This window comes from Curcuma longa, chromosome 10 (genome assembly GCF_044706935.1).
Source record: "Curcuma longa cultivar G26 ecotype Majalengka, Jawa Barat chromosome 10, ITB_CL_G26_1.1, whole genome shotgun sequence".
Classification (NCBI taxonomy): Eukaryota; Viridiplantae; Streptophyta; class Magnoliopsida; order Zingiberales; family Zingiberaceae; genus Curcuma; species Curcuma longa.
The window spans coordinates 2,245,450-2,271,837 of record NC_133870.1 but is presented as its reverse complement, the minus strand read 5'-3'; the positions used below and the strand labels follow the sequence as shown (position 1 = coordinate 2,271,837).

The 26,388-nt window shown below is 35.0% G+C and overlaps 1 protein-coding gene across 6 annotated transcripts; it reads right to left on the bottom strand.

Annotated features, from left to right (window-relative positions):
• Window positions 1-245: 245 nt before the first annotated feature.
• Window positions 246-17,861, bottom strand: LOC141836180 (uncharacterized). 6 transcript variants are annotated; one of them, XM_074723608.1, is made up of 7 exons: window positions 17,605-17,861; window positions 11,276-11,470; window positions 9,939-10,516; window positions 7,251-7,561; window positions 7,121-7,174; window positions 1,396-1,820; window positions 246-980 (listed from the first exon to the last, which is right to left on the bottom strand). In XM_074723608.1, the coding sequence occupies exons 2-7, from the start codon at window positions 11,312-11,314 to the stop codon at window positions 528-530; spliced, it is 1,860 nt and encodes a 619-aa protein (XP_074579709.1). In that variant the 5' UTR covers window positions 11,315-11,470; window positions 17,605-17,861; the 3' UTR covers window positions 246-527. The 6 variants fall into 6 exon arrangements, with proteins under 6 accessions (XP_074579709.1, XP_074579710.1, XP_074579713.1 ...); XM_074723609.1 differs by lacking the exon at window positions 11,276-11,470 and having other exon boundaries at window positions 9,939-10,550; XM_074723612.1 differs by lacking the exon at window positions 11,276-11,470.
• Between the last annotated feature and the right edge of the window lie 8,527 nt (window positions 17,862-26,388).

Here is a 26,388-nt window from a genome sequence, read left to right as displayed (position 1 = left end):
CTTCTAAACTCTTCCCCTCCCAATTGTAAACCTCAAATTGTTCTCCTAATGGAAACTTGAAAGAAGTGTCTCCACATCTATCCAAAAGAAATCGAAGGAACAAATATAAATGGCTTTCAGGAGCACACAGTCGAAAGATCATATGAAATGAGAATTTCAAACCAAGTAAGCATTAATATCTCATCTTTGTTTCAATTCCACTGCATATTTTATTTTGCATGTTAATATCGCTAATAATTCCTCTCTATCAAAGAAACTGACCTACAGGATTGTGTCTTGCTACCATGTTCAATTGTTACAACTACAAACGACTGTATGATACCTGTCTGACACATTGAGACTGTTGGGGTAGGGACCACCCAGGAATAAACAAGGCATACCACAGTAGTCGAGTCGTATCATACAACTTTTGTTCTAGGAGAGGATGAAAGTCAAATTAATGGATGTACAATTGAACACTAACTTGTGTTTCTTTTGCCAATCAGTCTTGGCATCTAACCTCAAGGGGCGAAGTCTCAACACACTCATCATGTCTTCTTGCCTGCCAGTCTTCGCATCTTAAGCCTCTCACTCCTCCAGAGTTTAGGGCTCGAAGCCTGAAGCTTCTCAGTCTTGGAAGGACCACGAGTATGAGCCCTGCTGCTCCTTGAAGAACTAGATACATGAAGCTTCTTAATCTTTGGTTGAGAAGGAGCAGCAACCAAACTGGCTTGCCTCTTTTTTTTCTTGGGCTTCCGTCCTCTCCTTTTACCGGTGTAGCAGGGCTTCTTCTCGACTGTTTGCGGTGGCATTTCAACATTAGTTGCTGGTGAACTTTCTACTGGCACTGATGCCATAGGAGCAGTACTTTCGTCACCGGAATGGATCTCGCTGTTTGGCTTTTCCATATCCTCAAGTTTATCTGTTTCATGACTCACCTTCTCAAAGTTCTGATATTCTTCCTCAGCTAATTGGTTATCAATCAACACATCTTCTTCATTCTGCAACTCCACACAAGATAGAAACCAATCAAAAGATATTCTTGATAATATAGATTCATTAAATTGTAAACATGGTTCAAGAAATAAAAGCTCATGGTCAATAAATAAATGCTTTTCAGAGCAGTAGCTGCGACTAACAGTTTTCTAAAACTAGACTGGATAGGACACTGGAAGCCCTGTAGGTTCCCAGTTTTCCTGTTGAAGTGGTCCAATTAAACTCGGTGGCTGCTATAAATAAATTTGGACCAGTTTGACCTCTAGTTGGTTCCAGTTTAACCAGTTGAACATGCTGACCTGGCACAGGTTTGAAAACACACAATAACAATAACCAAGCTTTATCCTACTAGATGGGATCGGCTAGGTTTAAAAACACAAGGCAGCAAAAAATACAAAAAGCAGAGAGCAGAATTCTTACATCTTTGCACAAGTCTCTCATGTGGTTCTGATCAAGGGTTACATCACCAGCAGACGACAACAAGCCAATTGTGCTTTTAATTATACCAATATCTGCAGCATCACCATAGCTTGAACCTTCACTCATATGCATAACCGCCTCCGTCTCACATTCAGAATCATAGTGTGGCAGTGTACCCGGCAACCCAGTTGACAATGTACCTCCACCATTAACATTTTGCAGAAAACTCACCGGTGGATCTCCCAGAAATAAATTGGCAGCAGAACGCTCTCTCACATCTCTGCCCATCACATTGTTGAGCTGAGTCTTCAACTTCACAATTCGAGATTGAACAGATTCAATGTTCAAAAGAATTTGTTCAAGGTAACCATCACTGCCTTTCAAGCCAAGCAACCATTCATTATCATCATTGCCTATGTTGTCATCTGATGCAATCATTCATGATGAAACATGGTAAAAAAGATGTCAATGAATAATATAAACAATCCTGTATTTCTATAAAAAAACTAAATTCTTAGAGTAAAGCAAAAATTTGTCTTAGAAAATTTTGAATTTTGAATTTCTGATATATGTTATTGTCTCCAAATAAAAGATATCCCTGAAAGTAAATCTCTAGAAATAGTTATCTTACAGGTAGAATATGTTTTCACTAACTGAATTGTTTTAGGCATCACAAGTGCTCCAAGGAAGAAATGACACAAAGGCACTTCTTCTTCCACAACATTCCTCTCAAATAATTTCCAAAGCTAGTTATCATTCTATTCACTGGAATTGTATAAGCATGTGAAGCAAAAAAAAAAGAAGACAGTCTATTTAAGGAACTAGATTAGGAGTGGAAAGAAAGCAACACTCATTTTCTTCTTTTTCAGGTCGATTATAAAGCTAACTCATGATTTAATCTCAGGGTACAAGTCAGGATAGCACAGTATTACAACGAGTGTCGCTGGCTACCAGATTGTTGGCTTGTTGCCAGATAGACATTCATTGATGAATCATAAAAACTCTATATTGCTTAAAGTAATAACCAAGGCTGCATACGGGTCCTGTGTTTGAAGAGCACATGGAAAAATATCAAATCAATAAACTTGGAGAAAAATATAAATAAAGTTTTCCATTCACATTAATCATCCTAAATAATTCATACTTCAATATGGATTATTTTGTATGGTGATAAAACATATATCTCAAAACAGATAGCATTTAACATGCATGTCAAGAATGTAATCCAAACAATAAATACATCACAAAACACATCATTTAACAAACATGTCAACCAATCAATCAGTACATCGAAGGAAAACTTACAAGATAAACTAACCAATACATAACATACGGGTCTTGTTTGTCTATGTGGCAAATTGTTTAATCAAGTCATTAACTTAGACACAATTTCAAATTTAACAAGCCAGGATTAATTGGCTTGAATAACTTTTATGTGGCCATGTGAAGAGAGAATGTTTGGTATCTCATGCATAGCTTGTCCTTCATAAAAGCGGTTTTGTTAAAACTTTTAAAATATTGAGTAGGAAAAAAAATTACTATTATAAATTACATTTTTTCCTTTGAAAAAATAAGGTATACGGAAAAAAGTTAATAAGAGTCAATTTAATGAAATAACAACAACAACAATAACAATCAAGTTTTATTCCACTAGGTGGAATTGGCTATATAGATCCTTCTACGTTATTAGATTTTATCCCCTACTATATTATCATTTATATTTAAATAAATTTTATTTTGTTTTATTGTTACTAATCAAATTTTTTTTTATCTTCCTCTTTCTCGTTTGATGTGCCCATTTGTCATAATTCCACATTATCTAACTGAAGCATATATTGGTCGTTTATGTATATGTCCGTACCATCTTAAATATGCCTTCCTGAGTTTTCCCTCAATAAGTGCAACTCTAACTTTTTCTCTAATATTTTTATTTGTTATTTTATTCATCTTTATATATTCGCACATCCATCTTAACATTCTTATCTCTGTAACTTTCATCTTCTATTCATGCGCTCAAGTTATAGCCCAACAGTCAGCTTCATATAACATAGCACGTTTAACCGTTATTTTGTAAAACTTTCTTTAAATCTTGGAGGTATTGTACGATCACAAAGAACACCTGACGCTCCTCTATTTTAACCATCACGCTTGTATCTTATATAAGACATCTCTGTCAATCCCTCCATCCTTTTATAGAAATGGTCCTAAATACTTAAAATTCTCAATCAAGGTTTAAAATATCGAGCTGTGCCGAGGTTTCGATCCCAGACCGGAAAGATACAGTTTTAGTATCGTGCCGGTATAATTTCAATATTTTTAAAATATAAAATATATTAACTAAAAATAAAAAAAATTAATCTAAAATTTTAAAAAAATAAAATATATTTTTTAAAAATAATAGGATAATTTTGTGAGGCTTTAATTAGGCCTATTTAAATTATCCCAACTATAACTAGGAGTTGATTATTAAAATCTACGTTTTATCGGGCACGCACGGCTCGTGCGACCGGGGCACGCGTAGCCCATGTGACGCCTCTGAAGGCGTTGCGAAAAAAAATCCATGATTGGGCACACACGACCAGGGCACGCACAGCCCGTGTGGCCAGCACGGCTCACACAACGCCTCTGGGGGCATCGTCGGGCCTAGACCCGACCACGGTTCAGAACTGACGATTCGGAACCGCCGGTTCGACGGTTGCATGGCAGGTCGACCCTTAACCTTAACCGTCCAAGATGGTTACGGTTCACGGTTCGGAACCGCCGGTTCACGGTTCGCGACGGTTCGAGATTATTATATTAAAAAATTTAAAATTTATTAAAAAAAGTGCACTTCATCAATAAGCAGGGCTATATCAAACACTAAGCTAGCAGTAAAACCAGAAGGAAAAAAAAACATTCTTCTACCAGATCATGTCATTTGGCAGTTGAATCAGCTACAACCAAGAACAAGTCCAGCATTCCAGGAAGAACCTGTAGAACCAAAAGGAGGAAGACACATAAAACTATCATGTGCTTGCTAGACCAAGAAGATTAATTGTCACTGAGCGATGTTGATTCTGTCTGCTTAAAGTAGCATAATCTCTAGCGGCAGAAAAAGGTAAAGGAGCACAATGATTACCTGAGAAGTTGGACCTTTTGTCTCCTTCCGCCATTAGAAGTTTTCTCTGAGAGGGTTTTGAAGAGCTATGAAGAAGATAAAGATAAAGTTTATGTTTTTATTTATTCGTCGATTGATCTCCTAGGCCGTCACCGGCCATTAAGAAGCCGGATCTGTTCGTGGTTCTTCTTGATGAAATCATCGATTCGCCGGTTGAATTCGTCGGTCGCTGACGGCGAGGGAGCCGCTTCTGGTTGCCTTGCTTCGTGGCATGGCGTCTTCCCCATGATCGCCTCGTTCGCTATCGCCGTCGCCTCGTAACCCTCTTCCACCGTTTTGACGTTGCTCTTGGACTCCTCTTCGACGCCCCTTTTGTTGATGACCGCCGATGAAACTACGCAGACTGCATCGGACTCCGTTCGAGGAAAAACAAAAAAAAATTAAAGTTTTGAACTGGCGGGCCGCCGGTTTCACATCTCTTGAACCGAAACCGGCCCGGCATGGTTCCAGTTCGGCCCGGCTAACCGGGTCAACGGGCCACCCGGTCCGTTGACCCGGGCCGGGTCCGGGCCGAGTCCGGGCTGGACCAAGCCCGTGGTCGGGTCTAGTCGGGCCTAGGCGACGCCTCCGATGGCGTCGCTGGGCCCAAGCAACGCCTCCGGTGGGGTCATCGAGCACGCACGACGCCTCCGAAAGCATCACTAGACCCGAGCGACAACTCCGGACAGTATCCCAATTGAAACTCCGGTTTAGCATTTACTCTTTCACATGTCTAATCTACCAAAACAATATCATCTGCAAATAACATGCATTGTGGTACTATATCTTGGATGTGTCTAGTGAGTTCGTCCATAATTAATGTGAAAAGATAAGGAATTAGAATTGATCCTTGATGTAACTATCTTTATAGGGAATGCTTCAGTTAATCTGCATGAAGTCTTCACTCTTGTCATTACATTCTCATATATATACTTAATTAGTTCAATATATACTATGCTAATACTTTTCTTTTCTATAATTCTCCATATAATTTCCTTTGGGACTCTATCATAAGTTTTTTCTAGGTTGACTAATACCATATGTAAGTTTTAATTCTATTCTCGATACTTTTCAATTAATTATTTGAGAAGATGTATAACTTCTATTATCGACCTTCCAGGCATAAATCCAAATTGATTTTTAATTACCATGGTCTCCTTTCTTAATTTTTTTTATTACTCTTTCCTAAAGTTTCATGATATGACTCATTAGATTAATACCTTTATAATTTGCACAATTTTGTATATCTCTTTTATTCTTATATAAGTAAATTAAAGTACTTATCCTGCATTAATCGAGTATTTTTTTAATTTTTAATATCAGATTGAATAACTTTGTAAGCTATTCAATACCTTATATCCCTGAGCACTTCCATACTTATATTAGAACATCATCTGGTCCAACTATTTTTTCATTTTGCATCCTATTTAAAACTTGTTCTACTTCTGAAGTTTGAATTCTACGATAAAAATTTAAATTTCTATATTCATTTGATCTACTTGAATTACTTAAGTTAAGTTGGTCATCTAAACCTTCATTAAAAAGTTGATAAAAATACATCTTCTATCGTTTTTTCATTTCTTTATCATTTACTAATACCCTATTATATTCATCTTTAGTACATCTTATTTGAATAAGATCCCTTGTCTTTCTCTCTCTCGCTTTAGCTATTTTATAAATATCTCTTTTCCCTTCTTTTGTATCTAATTTTCAATATAAATATTCAAAAGTTTCATTCTTAATTTCATTCACTACTTTCTTGGTCTTTTTCTTCACTATTGTATATTTTTAAAATTTTTCTTGTCCTTATAAGTACATAATACATTATAGGCTCTTCGTTTTTCTTTTACTTTTTCTTGTACTTTCTCATTCCACCAACAAGATTCTTTACTTAGCGGTGCACGTCTCTTTGACTCACCGCGGATACTCTTAGCTATTATTTTCAACTTTGATACCATCTTATCCAATGTCGTATTCGAGTCATCGTATATTTCTCCTAATACTTGTATTTCTATCCTCTCCATAATAAATATGTTTTGTCAATTTAATGAAAGGATAAAAAATATTCAAAAAAATACATCTTATAACCTTTCTCTAATTTAAAGAAACATTATGAGGTGTGGTATCACAATCGGATTTCACAAACTTTTGAAAGTAAAAACCACTCAATCTAGCTAGAAAATCCAATGCAGAAAAAACATATGTTAATGGAACAAATACATTATTTATTGTAGTTATGTATTTCCTTGCATTAGAAAGTGGTAAATGGAACAGTGGTCTTCAGGTGATGTTTCATGCCAATTTTCTTTTCCCTTCACATAAAGTTCAACTGGGGAGTTAGATAACTAGATTCATCTGCTCAGCAATTGTCTGACGATCATATGGATAACTATTATACATGTTTAAATAGAATGTTTGTGCAATGAAGCAACTTTTCCTTGTTAATTCTTACCGCTACTTCATCTTGTGGAGGTTAACACATTTTCATCATATCTCATTAATACCATGTGTTACAACAATAGAATAACTATAACACCATTTATTTCTAACCATAATCAGAAAATCCTGAACATTAGCAGAAAGCATTACCTTCACCACAATCATCATCAACTGAGTGGCCGTCTGTATCAGTTCTCCTATTCTCTGCACAACACTAGCATAAGTTACCATGTGTTGCATTAAAATGACAGAAAAATAGGCATATGGAACTGATAGCTACCATAGTAAGAAAATACAACATGATTTGACATATATGATGATATGTCAACTTTATCTTCTGTTCTTTTCCTTTTTCTCCTTTTCATGACTCTTTTCCCATTGGTTCGAGATGTGAAGGGAACTGATCTAGAGCCAGAACTATCTAACTCAATAATCTTCGACTGAAGTTCTTTTTCATGCTTGTATGCAGCAAGCTCCTTATCATACATTGAAGCTTGTGAGAGTAATAGTTTCATGCGCAACTCTAACCATTGGCATCTCCACATTAGAGGACTGATACATTTTCTCCATTGGGCACTCACTTTCTTCTTCCTGGAAAGTTGGAACATCCACAATGTTCAAAAAGCAAATTCATTTTTGAAATCCAGAGATATCTTTAAACACTGAACAACTTTCGTGACTGATGGATTATATCACTGTCACCAGCATTGTGAAAATTAAAACCGAAGAATCCTGGTGCTTTATACTTGCCTTTTGCCATAGATTCCATTTTACACTATAAATATGCTAAAAAATTGTCATATATGTTTTAGCATGCTTATATTTTCTAAAAATAGTATCTGAAATATTCTAGGATGCTAATAGATCTGGCAAAAATAGGTACTCTTTGGATTTCCACATGAGAAGACTGATGGATTTTCTCCCATGAGCATTTGGCTCTTCCAGGAAGTTGTTTGTCCAATGTGCTAGAGTAATATTGGCCATGTTTAACAAACAAATTTATATAAGATATCAAGAGTATCTTTAACCACTGAAGTCATGACCAATGTATTCAAGTTATATTTGTGTGAACAGCCGTGGACATTAGAACTGAAGGATTGTATTTGTTTTTATATAGCATAAGAAGTTAGTTCACTTAGATTGATCTCAGGTCTAGTTATTTAAAATTAATTTCTCATCTCTTGTGTTTCAGACTTGTTTGGGATAGTTCTCAGGGTAGTGATAAGAGAACGGATTGGAATTCATGCCATACTAGGTGAACCAAAATTTGCCATTCAATGTGGGGAACAATACCCAACACCAGTTGATACAGAGGCAATCTAGGTGAATCACATCCTGTGATTTCTGTTGCCAACGCCCTACTCACAAAGATTGCTCATCCCATGAGTTCACTCTTGATTTTAATTGTTGGTCATGGGTGTGGGGAAGAAAAGAATATATAATAATAAAAAAGAAGGGAGGAAGGAAGTGGCGTACTGGAGGAAGTGGCAGTGACGAAGATATCAAGGACACTACATAAAGACATGGAGAAGAGGAGGCACTAAGTGATCTAAATAGGTGAAAGGTATCAAGTGCAGTCATGAGGATCTACTGACAGTGTGATGTGTTATGATCAATTAATTGGAATATTAACTAATTGATTAATTATATGATTTTAACTTCAAATACAAATTTAAAATTATAGAAACTAATTGATTAATCACTAGTTATATGTGTATATGGGTGGCATCTAATAATTCAGAAAGACATATTTGTAAATTATAGTGTTCATAAAGCATATTTAATGTAGGATATTAATAATATTTATATTAATTAAGATGTACATTTATAGAAATTAATGTATTATATTAATTATAATTCTGATGGGTTATATATACAATTAACTTATTAGTTATTAATTATAACTGCTTCAACATCAGATGCTCAATACTTCTTTTGCATCTAATGACGTATAATTGTTACTTTGATGCTTGTTTGTAACTTGTTTCTTTAAAATTTCGATTCAATTGACTTTCTAATTATTATAGCCATATTTTTGAAAGCAAACAAACCAAGTGCAAGAATATTTAGGATTAAAAGTCATCTCAGAATGCTTAGAAACAAGTGGAGTGTTGACCCAATGTTGTGAATGGGAATCAAAACTCCAGCAAGAAGCCATACTTTAAACCTCTTCTACTCTATATATTTTTAATTAATTTGTTATATACTCAAAAGTCAGCTAATCAACTAAATTGAATACATTGACTATGTTTTGGTATGTCCATATTCTTAAAATTTTTAGGTGTTTTGAGCAATAAGTTTCTAGAATTTTTAATATGATGTTACAATACACGCAATCTATGTTATGCAGACACTTAGGTTATGCAATCTCACCTCCCTACCTGCTTCAACACAACATGATCTCTACTAATGGCATGTGTCAAAAATTTAGGTCTCCTTTACATTATGTTTTGACTTGAGAATATGATATGTTCAACACCTAAATTCGTACTGGGGTTGAATACTCAGATACAAGTGAGAGTAAGATAGAATCCATTAAAAACAAACTTGAATCTAGAGTTGCACAATATATTAGAGTTACCAATTACAATCATTTAAAGTTTCTTTTAGGCATGAAGATGGTTGTCCTAAAGTATATCCTGTCTTCATACTACTAATCTAACATGTCTCCTTTGCTACTGAATTTCTCCTCCAATATGTTCCATTCCTGCTCGCATCAATTTTCCTAAGTTTCTCAGCTCCCTCAAGGCACATAAATGAGAGAGATCTAAAATAGTCTCCTTTATTTTAGCTCCTCATAACTTCTAGTCAATGACTTGATTCAATCAGAGTCTATAAGCCCCAAAAATGAAAAAAAAAAAGTAGATACAATGGATGGCACAGTTACAGATAAAATAATCCTAAAATAAGAAAAAAGAAAAAGTAAGCACCTAATAAAAAAATGATCATTGTGTCTGCAGAAGCTTACCTAAAATCCCTATTAAGCACATCCAATACAGTGGGATCCCCATTTGAAGGAACAAAGGGTGAATCAACTTCCATATCCCCATTCTCTTGTTTCAACTCGCTTTCTAAGCCTGAGAAAGTGTTCCCAAAAGAGCTCGAATACTCAGTTGCATCTGGGTCATCAAAATTCACTGTCTTGCCATCAATGCCTTCTGTGCAATTGACAATGTCAATTTCCTCATCAGCATCATTGTAAACCTTATTCAAGGAAGTAGAGGATCCAACACAATAATCAACATCTTCACAATTGTTTGTACGCAACAATCCTGACGCATCTTTGTCATCCACCAACACCAAGTTCTCAGATTTTACAATGTGGTTCAGTTTTCTTTCCTCCAGCACATCTACATCCCTGGCCATGTCTTTCAAGGAGCCATCACAGAGTATGCGATCTTCACCATTATATGAACAAAAACCTACAGCCTCTTTTGTGTCTGCAAAATCCTTGTTCTCTGATTTCACAGACACATCAGGTTTAACTTCTTTGGCATCAGACAAAGATTGAGCAGGGGCCATGGTACCATAAATCTCTTGAACAGCCTGAAATATCATCATGATAGGGATACGAACATGTCTAAAAAACATGTAAATAGGTCTCAGGCCAAAAACAAATATGTTTCCACAAAAAAGATGATAACAAGAGAAAATTATAACCCACAAAAGATTATATCAAAGTACAATCATCAAGGTTTCCAAACTCTCTATCTACAAAGGAACATCCTACAAACAAAGCTTGTTAGAAAAGTGAATGAAAATGACTGGGAGAATAATCCCGCATTGGGTGTTTCATGGCAACAAAGTTGGTTTATATTGAATCACAACCAAAGATGTTAGACATATGGATGAGAGGCTCTCTCTTACACGCACACCCACAAGGGTTGCAAATTGAGAGCTCATATTGCACTAAGCCTAGTTGGTTCGTGTATTAATACAACGTGTGCGCATAGAGTGTTGGATCGATTAGGGCAGAAATTTACCAAGCAGCCCAACCCAAATCGAGAGCTTGAATTGCACTAAACCCAGTTGGTTCGTGTACGCACACGACCTATACACATTGAATGTTGGACAAATCAGTGCAAAAAATTGCCCAAGCAACCACTCTTCCCCACTGTTCATCCTCCAACTTCTTGTTCCTAGTGATAGCATTTAGGCACACGTTCAGTTTATCACAAATAACCAGTGCTTGGTTGTGAATGTGGTTGAACAGTTGCATCTTGAGCAACAAACATTTATTCAGACTTCTAAGCATTGCCAGAGAGAGAACGAATCTATTTTAAGAAAATTATGTTAAACACAGACCTCTATTATGCTCTGCAAAGTCCCAACTCGGCCTCCCATGTCACTTGGCAGTTAGACTTCCCGAGCGATCGACAACTCAGCCTTTCCTACTTGGTTCCCAGCTCGACAGCTAGGCTTTCCCTGCTCGATAACTCGGTCTTCTCAGCTAGGCCTTACCTACTTGACAACCCCTCCTTGCTCGGTAGGTTGACATCCCTGATTTCAGCAGTTCAAGCCCATCTCAATAGACCAGATAAGTATCAATTTTTTAAATTCAGTAATTTTCCATTTACTCCGGCACCAACAATATTAAAACAGTTCGTTCTATTAAAATGACAAGTGAAAGTGTTAATAAGCAAGCTATTCAACACTCACAAGCCCCCTCTGCCCCGGCTATGTTTATTCTAATCAACCATGGGGAGAAGCCAGAGAACTTCACTGAGTTGAATTTCAAGCGGTAATAGTAAAAGATGCTCTTCTATCTAACTACACTTAAATTGGCTTGCCTTAGTTTTCTAATGAAGGAGTCTTCTAAGCTAGTTGAGGATGACACCAAGGTATAAGATCTTGTGTCTTGTCTGTCAGCACAACCGAAATTTAACTTTCTGCCCGCCAACCAACACGACACCAAGCTTGCAAGCTCAAGGTCACAGAGCCGACGCAACCTCGTGGTGAGTCGTTGGGTAGTGGGGTTATTTTTTTTTTTTTTTTAACCCTATTTTCATTTTTATTTTTTCGTAGATATTTCTTTTTCGTCTCTTAATATTTTTTCCATCCTCTGTTAATTTTTTTCCTCTATCCATACATGAAAGAAAAATATATAATTTATTTTTCTCCCTCCGTCTATGGTTAATTCATTCATCCATGATGTGTAAATAGGGAGAATAAAATCTATTTAAGGATGAAAGATATTCAAACCTTATAAAATATACTACTATCAATAAATTAAATTAGTTTATGTATAAATTTAGTTTAATTTTAAACTGATCAAAATAAATTCAAATTATATCTAGTTTAAACCTACCTAATCATATCATATTTACTCGGTGAACTTCACTTAATCCTAAATCAACTTTTACTCAATAAGTATCTAATATTTTATGAGATAATATCAAATTTAGCTTAATAGTAAATATCTATAGCAATCAAATATTAATAAAAATCTTATTTAATTAATATATTTTATATTTTAAAAGTACAAAAACTTTATCAGCATGACACAATACGATACTGAAATCGTATCATTCAGTCATAAACTAAAACTACAGCACGACTCAAAATTTTAAACCTTGGATGACACTGATATTCAAACCGTTAGTATTGTAGAAGCATGAAACCATTCAGAGTTTCTATACCCTACTTCACCAATTTGTTATACAATGTATACAACACGAAGAGGACGATGAAGGAACTATGGAGTCTTTGGACCAAAAATATAAGACAAAGAATGAGAGGGCCAAGAAATTTATTATTGATCGATTCCTGAACTACAAGATGGTTAATTCCAAAATAGCGATCAATCAAGTCAAGTGCAGAAGCTTCAGGTATTCCTGTATAAGATTCACTCGACGAACATAGTGCTGAGTGAAACCTTTCAGGTAGCAATTATCATTGAAAAGTTGTCACCTGCTTGGAAGGACTTCAAAAACTACTTGCACAAGCGGAAGAAGATGAATGTCAAGGAACTCATTGATAAACTTCGCATTAAGACACAAGTTCAGACAAAAAAAGTTCTTTCAGACTATTGTTAAAGTCAACATGGTTAAGCACGATCAAAGCTCGAAAACCCCTGATTCATTCAATAACGGGGGCCAAAGTGGGCCCTAGAAGAGGCGTCAGTAAAAAGAAGTTCCTTGAGAAATGCTATAATTGTGATCGAGTCGGTCACAAATCCTCGAAATGCAAGAAGTCAAGGAAGAGGCCAATCTAGTAAACAACAATGAGGGGCCAAACATGGACCTTTGTACTGTGATCTCCGAAGTGAACCTTATGGGTTCAAACTTGAGACAGTGGTAGATCGATACCAGTGTTACCACACGTGTGGTCTAATAAAGAGTCGCTCCACAACTTTAAAAAAAATCAAAGATGGGGAAAAGTTATCTATAGGGAACTGTACAACCTCGAACATCAAGGGTCAAGGTAAAATGGTTCTTAAAATGTTCTTTAGAAAGGAGATGACTCTCAACAATACATTATGTGTTCTAGAAATTTAAAAGAATGTAGTGTTCAAATCGCTTCTGAGCAAGTATAATATTTGTATTATATTTGAGTTGAACAGAGTAATTCTGTCCAAAAATGAAATGTTTGTAGGGAAAGGTTATGCATGTGATGGGTTGTTCAAATTCAGTATAATAATCATTTGATCTAAAATCAATAAAATAAATAATTTATCTGCTTACTTTCTTGAGTCTTCTAACTTGTGGCGTGGTAGACTAGGACATATTATTATGATACTTTACGTAGATTAATTAACTTGAAAAGTATACCTACATTCCAAATTGATTTGAAATACAAGTGCGAGATTTGTGTTTACGTAAAATTAACAAGGTATATTGATAGTAGTGAACCGTTTGGCTTGATCCATATAGACGTGTGCAACTTAAAAGGGGTACAAACACGTGATGGAAATAAATATTTCATCGCTTTTGTTAATGATAACACAAAATTTTATATTATATATTTTTTCAAAAGTAAAGATGAAGTCATAAAGAAATTTATTTTTTATATAAATGAAATTGAAAACAAACTTAATAAAAAAATTAAGATGGTACAGAATGACCGAGGTGGTAAATATGTATCATTATTCATTGAGTTTTATACTGAACATGAAAGTAGACATGAAACAACAACCTCACTCCTCAAACAAACAAGTGTTTCTGCTTAATTTTAAAGAGGAGGTAAGTTTCTTAAAAATGGCATATGAAATACAAGAACAAGATAAACCCGATAAGGTTGAGCTCAGACAACGTAAAATAATTCATGTAGAAAAATACTTTGGTACGAATTTTCTTACTTTCACGGTCGAAAGTGAATCTCAAAACTATTCAGAAGCTATTCTTCAAAGGAACCTCAATGGGAAGATGCAATTGCATTTAAAATTGATTCGGTATTGCAAAATCATACTTAGTATCTGGTGGATCTTCCTCTAGGAAGTAAATCATTGGATTACAAGTGAATTTTCAAAAAGAAAATGAAATCAGATAGAATTAGATAAGTACAAAGAAAGATTAATAATTAAAGGTTATTGACAATGAGAAGACAGTGATTATTTTAATACTTATTCTTTAGTAATGAGAATAGCCTCCATCAGAGTATTACTGGTTGTTGTCACTCTATGGAATCTGAAAATACATCAAATAGATGTAAAAATAATTTTTCTAAATGAAAATTTAGAAGAGGAAATTTGCATGGAGCAACCCAAAGAGTTTTTTGCTTCAAGACAGGAAAACAAAATTTATAGATTAGTGAAGTCGTTATATAGCTTGAAATAAACTCCAAAGCAGTGTTATGAAAAATTTAATAACGCCACGAAGAAAAGTGGATTTAAAATTAATGAATGTAACAAATGTGTCTACATTAAAACACAGAAAATCACTATGTTATTTTATGTTTTTATGTAGATGACATACTTATCATTGAAAATAATGATAAAATAAAAATCCACTAAAGATATATTGAACTTAAGATTCAACATGAAAGACATGAGCCACTGAATTTTGGAATCAAAATTCTTAGAACATCAAAAGGACTTATTTTGAGTGAATCTCATTACGTGGACAAGATTCTTAAGAGATTTAATAAAAATGATTCTACATTGGCATAAAGTTCGATAGATACAAATCAACATCTATTGAAAAGTAGAGGTGAGAGTATCTCTCAAGTAGAGTATTCTAGGATTATAAAAAGTTAGATATACCTGCTATGTTGTACACGACCATACATAACCTATGTAGTGAGCAAACTAAATAGATACACAAGTAATCCTAGTGTTGAACACTAGAAAAGAATAACAAGAGTATTAAGATACTTAAGATATATTCGTGACTATAGGCTGCACTATACAATATATTTTGTTGTGAATGAAGGATACAATGATGCAAACTGGATATCTAATACAAAAGACTCAAACTTTACTAATGGATTTTTATTCACATTTTTTTGGGAGACGTAGTTATTTCGTGAAAATCTTCTAAGTAGATTGTAATAGCTAGATTCACGATAAAATCTAAGTTTGTAGCCCTTGACAAGTGTTGTGAAAAGACTGAATGGCTACGCTATTTCTTAGAAAGTATTCCTAAATAGCCAAAGTCCGTGTTGGTGATTTGTATACACTGTGATAGCTAGTTAGCTATTGGACAGAGATAGAGTCATCTATATAATGGTAACTCTAAACATATATGTCATAGACATAATACCATTAGACAACTACTCTCGACTAGAGTTATCTATGTTGATTATGTGAAGTTAAAGGATAATCTGACGAATCCACTAAGCAAAGGGTTAATAGAGAGTTAGTTGCAAGCTCATCAAAGGAAATGAGATTAAAGCCTATAAAACAAGTTAGTACAAATGAAACCCAACCTATGATGACTAGAGATCCAAAAAAACTGGGTTTAAAAGGGCAACCTAATCACACTGACTTAAGAGATTATTGTGGGGGAATTACACAATGAATCAATGGTACCTGTCTAGTGTGAAAGTTAAGTGCAAATCTTTATGCTTCAAGCGGAGTAATGCAAGTTGCTCTTAATTAAGAGATCACCTATATGAGAGAGAAGTGGTTAAAGAGAATTGTAAGAAAAAATTCTTAGAACTTTTCATAGAATCAGGCGAGTGTTAGGGCCAAAACAAACACAATCATGAGAAATAAATTGTATCAGGGATTATGGATGAGATATATCGTTTACATAAACGACGGAACAATTCAAGAACATTATGTCCACTAGGCAGCGAGTAATGTAAACATATCTTCACAAGGAAAAATTCAATAGGTAAATCCTACCTATTCTATACAGGATTCAATTGTTAAATGTTATTCACCTATACTCTTGATTTTCATTCATATAGGGGATTGTTAAAAAAGTGAATGAAAATGAATGAGAGAATAGTTTCATATTGGGAGTTTTATGGCAACAAGACTGGTTTATATTGAATCACAATTAAAGATATCATGAGAAATATAGATAAGACTCTCTTATGTGTGCGCCTATAGGAGGTGCAAATCTAGAGTTTAGATTGCACTAAACTTGTTAACTCGTGTACTAGGGTGACCTATGCATTGATTATCGAGTTGGTCATTGAATGTCAAATCGATCAAGGGAAAAAATTGCCCAAGCAACCCAACCAACATTTTGTCACCCAGGATTGTTTTCTTACCACTTCAAACCTGAAATGGACACATTAATGGATGTTGCCTGGAACGGCCAACCATTAATCACTAATTGCTGGCATTTCAAGTGAGTCAGGAGAGGCAAATAATGGTCAAGTAATAGTCATTATATGGTAGGATTAATGGATTTTGAGCCTATAAGTAGAGACTTCCTTGAGTAGTAGAAATCCAATCCGATCATCCACAAGCAACCACTGTTCCCCACTCTTCTTCCTCTACCTTCTTGTTCGCAATGATAGCATTCGGACACACGTTTATTTCGCCACGAACAACTAGTGTTTGGTTACGAATGTGGTTGGGTTGTTGTATCCTGGGAAACAAATGTCCATTCGAACCTCTAAGCACCGTCAAAAAAGAGACGAATCTATTTTAAGGAAACTATGTTAAACATAGGTCTTAGTTGTGCTATGCAAAATCCCAATTCAACCTCTCGAGTCAATTGGCAGTTTGACTTCCCGAGTGATCGACTACTCAACCATCCCTGCTCGACTTTCCCTACTCGGTAACTCGGCCTCCCAGCTCAACAACTTGACCTTCCTAGCTTAGCCTTCCTTACTCAGCAACTCGACCTTCCCTGCTTGGTAGCTCAGTATCCGTAAGTTCAACAGTTCAAGCTTATCTCGGCAAATCAGAAAAATATCCATTTTTAAATTCAATAATTTTTCCATTTACTCAGGAACCAACAATCCTAAAAAAGACAACAAAGCTAAACAGGTAACAGCCCCTAAACAGAAAAATACTGACCACCACTTGAAAAAGAGAAAAGAACCTAAATCTAACTCGACACCAAGAAAACAAAGAATAGAAGAAGGAAATAGAAGATAATAGGAGGATCTTTTACTCAGAACTTCCCTCCTAAACACCAAAGCCTGTACCCAGTAGGGAGAGGGGCAACCGTGTTCCACCCAAAATAATGAGCTCTGAATAGAAGAAGAAGAAAAAGAAGGGTGGGAAGGATCACCAATATAATTGGGAAAGGATCGCCTGGATCTCTCGGAGAAGGAGAGGCAGATCTCAATTAACCAGATCCGCAGTCACTGGGAGAAGGACTCGGCCACACGACCCGAGATGCTCAACCACACGAGAAGAGGACCTCAATGGCACGCCCAGGTGGCGCTCTCCGATCGCTCGCCAGAAGCTCGCCGATGCCGGAAACCTCGCAGTTGGATGCGGCGAGGAGGAAGAAGCTCGAGGAAGAGAGTGAGATCGAGAGGAGAGGAGAGGAGAGGAGAGTGGGCTGTTTCGGCGCAGGAATCCCTCGAAACACTTAATAATAATCAGAACACTTTATTATATTTTTTATTAAAAAACGGCTCTATTAAAAAAAAATCAAAACCGTATCTATTATATTTTTATACACCGATATATCATATTATTTATTAACTTAATAAAAATTAATCAAATTTATTTAAAATTATTTCAATTTAATCAAAATCAATATTAGTAATAATTATGAGCATAATTGTTACATCATCGACCAATTTATAGTAGTCATGATTATTATAAAATAATTATAATTTAATCAAAATTATAATAAATAAAATATTGATATATCAAAATATTTTTTATTAACTTATTTAAATTTAATTAAAATCACTCCAACTTAATTAATATCACTACTTTAATACTATTATAACAAATATGACCATAGCGGTTATAATTATAGTCATTATAATAATAACTATTACAATATCATTAAAAATAAATTTTTAATTAATTTGAATAATTTTAAATAAATTGATAAAAAAAATATTTTAATATAATAATATTTCATTATCTTTCCCACAACCTCTCCTCCAACCCCCAACACACACCAACCAAATCAAACCCTATTACGGTACCCCAAGTTAAAATAGAAAACATCCATACAAATAGCCCTTAATATAAAAATGACATAAATAATATTAAATCAAGGGAATCATTAGTGTATTATTATTATATTAAAGGAGGTTTCGGCTATGTTGTTGTAGCAAGGTTACAGTTAGTTACAAATTTCAACATGCTAAAAATCTATTTCTAAATGTTTTGAGTGTGAAAGATGAGAGCTCTTTTATGCTCTGTTCAAATATTTTTGCTACTCTTTTTTTTTTTCATGTTGAGTTGAACGGAAATAAATATTTTTTCCCTTTTTCACAACCTACTTCTAAATGTTTCGAGTGTGAAAGATGCAAGCTCAGGCCTAACGGGCTAGCTATGAGCTTGTGGCGATCACGAGCTCACCGCGCGCTTGCTTGCCTAGTCATAGCTCAACAATGGTCAAGCTCGCAGCCATATATGCTACTGCCTCAAGCTCGCGGTCATGCTGTGACCGTGGCAAGCTCACTAGCTAAACTTGACTTGGCTTGGCTAAATGAGATGTTTGCTCCTACTATTGTCTACTTACTTGATTATGAAAGGATGAAAGATTCAAGCAATCCATAGGATCTTATCGGAGATCTACGACAAATATATGAAACCTAAAGGCAATCGTAGCATTAAAAGAAAATGATAAATTTGCACTTGAATCCAAAGACATTCTCATCTTCATTATCACTAGAAGAACTTGAAGATCAAAATGAATTAGCCGCGGGGCCTGATCTTCCGTAGGTACGAGGGTGGCAACTTCGAAATCAATTGGGGAAAGTTAACATAATACCTCTCCTATGGGGGTCACAAGTCAAAACTTGGGCTACATATTATACCGTACACATAATACTTTAATTGATCTCAATAATGTCAAAATTTTATGAATTAAATATATTTTAAAATAATCTAGTTTATTAACTTCATTAATATAGGACTAAAGATGTCATAATTACTGTAATTGTAACAAACCTCAATAGTAATCACAATTCCAATGTCATTAATAGAATAGATCAAGATGTGGATATGTAGCATGAAAATTACATAAAATGTGATCTTCACATGCATATTTTCAACTGATCATCTTTATGACCCAAAAGGATCTAAATCATGTTTACAAACACTTTATGTCAAATTGTAATAGTAAATCATGCATGATTACAACTTTACAATTCAAACTAGAGTCTCACATCATATTTACAAGTATCATATGCAACATTGTTTTAGTAAATCATGACGTTTTTATTCAGAGTGTCAAAAACAAAATACACATGTATCTTTAAACCTTAATGTATACAATAAATCAAAATATACATGTGTTCATTAATACAAAGCATCAAAGACTACATATAAAATTTCATTAATGAGTAGTTCATCAAATAGAAGAACCTTATATTCATCGTATGTTGATGAAACACCTTGGACAACAATCCCTTCGTAAGTGAATCTACCAACATAAAATATATCCTTATATGCTCTATCATCACCCAACCATTCTGAACTCTTTTTTTAACTGTAGAAACTTGATATTGATATGTTTTGACTTCGACAAGTTGCGATTGTTCTTGGAATAAAATTTTGTAGGTTTTATCATAGTTGATTCTCAATGGTCAATCAATACCATCAACAATCTACAATGCAGTGATAAAATTCTATAGTCAAATTATGTGATTTTAATGCTTCAATGTAGGCTATAAATTCTGTCTTCATCGTGGAAGTTACTATAAGTGTTTGTTTGATGCTCGTTCATAATAAAACTCTCCTACCAACATGAGGTGAATCTCCTATTATCCAAGAATCCAACAAAATTGGAGTCTGAATATCAATTCACCTCCAATTGACTGGATCTTCGATATGTAAGCATGTACTTCTTAATTCTTTGAAGATACTACATAATCCTCTTTACGCCTTTCCAATGTACTAGTCTAAGATTACTTAGATATCTTCCTAGCATACTTGCAGCCATATATGCTGCTGCCTCAAGCTCGCGGTCATGCTGCGCGCGACCGTGGCTAGCTCACTGGCTAAACTTGACTTGGGTTGACTAAATGAGATGTTTGCTCCTACTATTGTCTACTTACTTGATTATGAAAGGATGAAAGATCCAAGCGATCAATAGGATCGATCTTATCAGAGATCTACGATAGATATGTGAAACCTAAAGGCAATGGTAGTATTAAAAGAAAACGATAAATTTGTAAGTAGATAATAGTAGGAGTGCACACACACACACACACTTAACACATAATACTATTTTAAAATACTTTATGTCATAGCTTTATGAATTAAATACTATTTTTAAAATAATCTAGTTTGTTAACTTCATTAATATAGGACTAAAGATATCATAATTACTATAATTGTAACAAACCTGAACAGTAATCACAATTTCAACGTCATTAATAGAATAGATCAAGATGTGGATATGTAATATGAAAATTACATAAAATATGATCTTCACATGCATATTTTCAACTAATCATCTTTATGGCCCAAAAGGATCTAAATCATGTTTACAAACACTTTATGTCAAATCGTAGTAGTAAATCATGATTACAACTTTACAATTCAAACTAGAGTCTCACATAAGTATCATATGCAACATTGTTTTAGTAAATCATGACGTTTTTATTCAAAGTGTCAAAAACAAAATACACATGTATCTTTAAACCTTAATGTATACAATAAATCAAAATATACCTATGTTCATTAATACAGAGCATCAAAGACTACATATAGATTTTCATTAAATGAGTAGTTCATCAAACAGAAGAACCTTATATTCATTGTATGTTGATGAAACACCTTGGACAACAATCCCTTCGTAAGTGAATATGTCAACATAAAATATATCCTTATATGCTCTATCATCACCCGACCACTCTGAACTCTTTTTTTAACTGTAGAAACTTGATATCGATGTGTTTTGACTTTAACAAGTTACGATTGTTCTTGGAAATAAAGTTTTGTAGGTTTATTATCATAGTTGATTCTCAATGGTCTATCAATATCATCAACAATCTACAATGCAGTGATAAAATTCTATAGTCAAATTCTGTGATTGAATGCTTCAATGTAGGCTATAAATTCTGTCTCCATCATGGAAGTCACTATAAGTGTTTGTTTGATGCTCGTTCATGATATAAACTCTCCTACCAACATAAAAATATAACATGAGGTGAATCTCTTATTATCCAAGAATCCAACAAAATTGGAGTCTGAATATCAAATCACCTCCAATTGACTGGATCTTCGATATGTAAGCATGTACTTCTTAATTCTTTGAAGATACTACATAATCCTCTTTACGCCTTTCCAATGTACTAGTCTATGATTACTTAGATATCTTCCTAGCATCTCCACAATGTATGCAATATCCGGATGCGTACACACATGTGCATACATAAGACTCCCTACAATCAAAGCATAAGGGAGTTCTGTATTTTTTTTATTTCAAGTTCACATTATGGACATTATTACAAGCTGTCACTTCTAGACACAAGAGTGTTGTCAGGTGCATAATTTTGCATGACATACTAAATGAGCACATTTTTAATATATCCCTTGAACGATCATGATACATATGTATGACTAATACAAAAGATGCTTCAGAAGGTCTTTTATTTCAAATTTTCCTTGACAGAAATGACTTGATTTCATGTAGTAAATCTTTATTATTACTTGTAAGTAAAATATGATCCACATATATGACAAGTATTATAAACTTGCTCCTATTAAACTTAATATATATATCCATTGATCAATAAAATTCTCCTCAAAATCAAATGAGGTAATCACTTGAACGATTTTTTTGTACCATTGACAGGATGGCTATTTTAAACCATAAATAGATTTCTTCAATTTACATACTAGATACTTTGAATCATTAAAATCAAAGTTGTCCAATTAAAATATGTATATATTCTCCTCAATATCATCATTGAAGAATGAGATCGTTACGCCCATTTGATAGAAGTCATAATGAACTACAAATGTCATGACTATCTCAAGAGAGTCTTTCATCGAAATCAATGATAAAGTCTCTTTATAATCAAGACCCTCCTTTTGAGTGAATTTCTTGCAACAAGATGAGTTTTATATTTTCAACATTGTCCAAAAAATTCCGTTTGATTTTAAATATTCATTTACAACTAATAAACTTCGTTCTTTCAAACAATTTGATAAATTCCCAAACATCATTGTTCTGTCATGAACTTCATCTCTTCCTTCATTGCTTTGATCTATCTTTCAGGACTAAATCATTGTTTGACTTCTTGGAAACATATAGAATTACTTTCTAATCTTATGTCAAACTCATGCTATTAGAGATAAATATAATCATGTGAAACCGTGGTTTTCCTTTCCTTGGACTTGAGGAGGTTAGAACACTTGCTTAACTATAAGAGAGAAACCCTCAATTTGAGTAGGTGATTCCTCCATTTATATTGCAGAGGACATGAAATATCTGGTGCTACTCCCACTGAATGTGCAACTCCAAAAGCATAGGGTGTGATTACTATACCACTACTAGTTGCACAAGTAGTAACCATAGTACAATCATCAATGCTTTCCTTCTATAAAGATATATCCTTGTAACTCCCAAAGCATACACTACAAGAAAATCGATAATTAACAACACTCAAAAGACATCGGTTTTATGCCAAAACCGATGTCTTTTACTTTTTTACAATGGTTTTAACAAAAACCGATGTCTTTGAGAGGTTGATTGGAGCCTATGACAACGGTTTTTAGAGGCTACAACAACAGTTTTAAAACGGTTGTCTATGTCCGCTATTTTGGGACTACAACAACGGTTTTTGAAGACTACAACAACGGTTTGAAAACCGTTGTCTATGTGCGCTTTTTTGTAACGACAACAACGGTTTTGGAAGCTATAACAACGATTTAAAACCGTTGTATATTTTCACTTTTTTCTTTCCCTCTCTCCTCCCAAATATTTTTACATCCCGCTGATCTTCCACTGCGCGCTTCCAAAACCCCTAAACCTGACTTCCACTGCATTGCGTGGATGCTGTGTTTAAGCTAGAGGCCTTGTGTGGAAGATAAAAAGGTGAGGTTTTTTTTTGTTTCTCTTTAAAAAAACATCCGCCGAAACCCCCGCTGCCGCTGTTGGGGCCGTAGCGGAACCTTCAGAAACGTCCACCGACGCCAACCCTTCGATCACCGTCGCGAAATCGCAGACGTCGGTGTCGGAGGGTCCCGTCGAGGCGCCTCCGACGGAGGCCGCGGAGGCGTCTGGAGTTGGTAAGAAGGCAGCCGTCCGGGTGAGGAAGGTGATCAAGAAGAAAATCATCAAGAAAATCGTCCCAAAGGTGGTTTCTTTAGCGAAGAAAGATTCGGCTTCGTCGCAACAACCAATAGAAACGACCGACAAGAAAACCCTAGTTGCTAAAATCGGGCCTGATAACCCTAGTTCTGATGTTGCGGTAGGAGATGCCATGCTGGCCGAGAATAATGATCTTGGTAGGGAGAAAGATTCTGAGAGGGAACATAGTGACGAGAAAAAGGTGCTCATTCAGATCAGGACGCGAAGGATGATTTTGCGGAGCAGCAGGATAAGGAGAAGGGTGCTCAAAGGAAGCATGATATGAAGGAAGGTCACAATGAGGCAGTAGTGGCTGCTGAGGATGAGATGGCTGGGATGCCCATACAGCAAGATAAGGAGAATGAGGCTCAAAGGAAGCAGGATAAGGAGCAAGGTTACTATGAGGCAGTGGTGTCGGCCAGGGATGAGATGGCTGGGATGTCAAAGCAACAGGATACGGAGAATGATGCCCAAAGGAAGCAGGATAAGGAGGAAGGTCACATTGAGTCTGTGGTGGCTGCTGCTGATGAGGTGGCTGGAACGTCTTAACGAAAGAACAGGAGAAAAACTGAGATTTTTATTGGAGGATTGAGTAGGATTGCGAAGGAGGAGGATTTAAGGACGGTCTTTGGGAAGGTGGGAGAGATTGTGGAAGTAAGAATGATGATGGATGGTCAAACAGGGAAGAACAAGGGGTATGCTTTTTTGAGGTATAAGGATCCTGCACAAGCTAAAAAGGCTGTCTTTGAATTTCCTAAAGTTGAGGTAATTTCATTTTGAGCCCTGACATTACAATTGTCTGCTATAATACTTCCAGATGAATAGATAGCAAAGAAAGATAGACGTATATTGACATAAATATCATCCCTAAAATGCAAGCTAAGGATTTAAGGAGGTATTTTTTTTCACGAGAATGAAAGTCATAGGTTATTTGTTTGTTTTGTTCATATTAATAGTTCAATCAATATATTCCAGAATTTCTAGAATGGAACATTAGCTGAGAAATGAAAAATTGATCCTGGTTGCTGTATATATTACTCTCATGCTCCTTCAAATAGTGCACAATCTATTATATGCAAGAAATCCTAGAAATTCATTGTTCAATATATTTGTAGGGATTCAAAACAGTTTCTAATTGATATTTCTTAGGGTTGAAGATACAATTAGTAAAACCACTTAAGTTGCTAAAACATGTTTGAACAGACTCTCAAGTTGTGTACTTATTATTTGAATGTATATAGTGATTGGCAATTGTAAGGTTATTTTTTCACATCAAATGTACCCATGGGCTTAGGAGCCGTTGTTCGTTTTGATACTTACACACACAGAGTATTGGTTTATTCAGAAAGCAATTTGAACACTAGGGGTCACCATCATCCATATAGCAATTAAGGGTTTCTATCTCTAATCTAAGGGAGATAAACTTTCCCTCATCAATGTGCTTAGGACTTGACAGCTTATATCTATTCTATGACTCCTATCTCTAGCCAATGTGAGATAAAAGCTCCCCTCATCAAGGTACCTTGGACTTACAACTTGAAAGTTTATATCTTTTCTTAATGCCATTTGATGACACATTAATGCACATTGACTTCTTTTACCTAAATTGTCATGCCTCGAGGCAGAGTATGTGGCTTGGCCTGTACACTTGATCAGCATGCGGGATGAGGTAAACGTGATAAAGTGGTGTCTAAATTTTGTATGCTTTTTAAGTATGTCACATATCTAATATATATGTGTGCATCTATATATGTAGAAGACTAGGAAGGAAAAAGTTGGCAATAGAAAAGAGAAGTCCAAGTTGCACTAATTATATCTCTTTGAGTAGTTTTCACTGGATTTTGACCATCCTCAATGTTGAAAAGGAGATTGTTTATTTGTTGGATCCTCTTAGACATCACATTCATGATCAAGATTGGAAATATGTGGTCAACATGTAAGTTTTTTGGGTTCTTTTCTTATCTTTGTTGAAACATGATTTTATTTTGATGTGGCAATACAATAAACTCTTATATGCATGAAGGGCCTTGAAATTGTATAATGCGGAGGCGGGAAGGAAAGGGAAAAAACAACCAACATGGGAAGTTGTCAAGGTATGTCCTTGTGATTAGCAACTGTTTCACTGTCCTCGAAGGAATTATTTAAAAAAATAGTACTTAGAAGGATCCATATTATGTTTTTCTTATAATATAACTCAGCATGACTATTAATTGATGAATCATAAAGTTAATTTTGAAGTCTTTCAAGATGATGCAATTATATTTGTTCCTATGTTTGTTCACTATCTTCATTTATTGCCACAAATACTTTCTATATTTCAGTTGGTTACGTTAGTTTTGCTGCTATTCATATATATCAAAGAAATGATTTTGTGTCTTGCTAAAACAGACATGGACAAGAATGAAATGGAAATACAAGTTTAAGAGGGTCCTGATTACTGCACCGGTAAACAATTTCTCTTATTTTGTGTTTATTTTGTATCATTTTTTATTGAAAAACTTTGTGGGGCTTAGATAAAGCTTGATCTAATACATTGCTTTAGTTTGATTTAATATATTTCACAGTTTTGTTACACTA

What these genes read in the sequence shown, in the direction of transcription:
- LOC141836180 (XM_074723606.1), bottom strand. Translation starts at nt 10,561, where the DNA reads ATGTTTTTTAGACATGTTCGTATCCCTATCATGATGATATTTCAGGCT. An exon ending in TGTTGTATTTTCTTACTATG is followed by an intron (nt 7,175 to 7,250) that starts GTAGCTATCAGT and finishes AGTGTTGTGCAG; the next exon opens with AGAATAGGAGAACTGATACA. An exon ending in TGAGAGACTTGTGCAAAGAT is followed by an intron (nt 981 to 1,395) that starts GTAAGAATTCTG and finishes GTGGAGTTGCAG; the next exon opens with AATGAAGAAGATGTGTTGAT.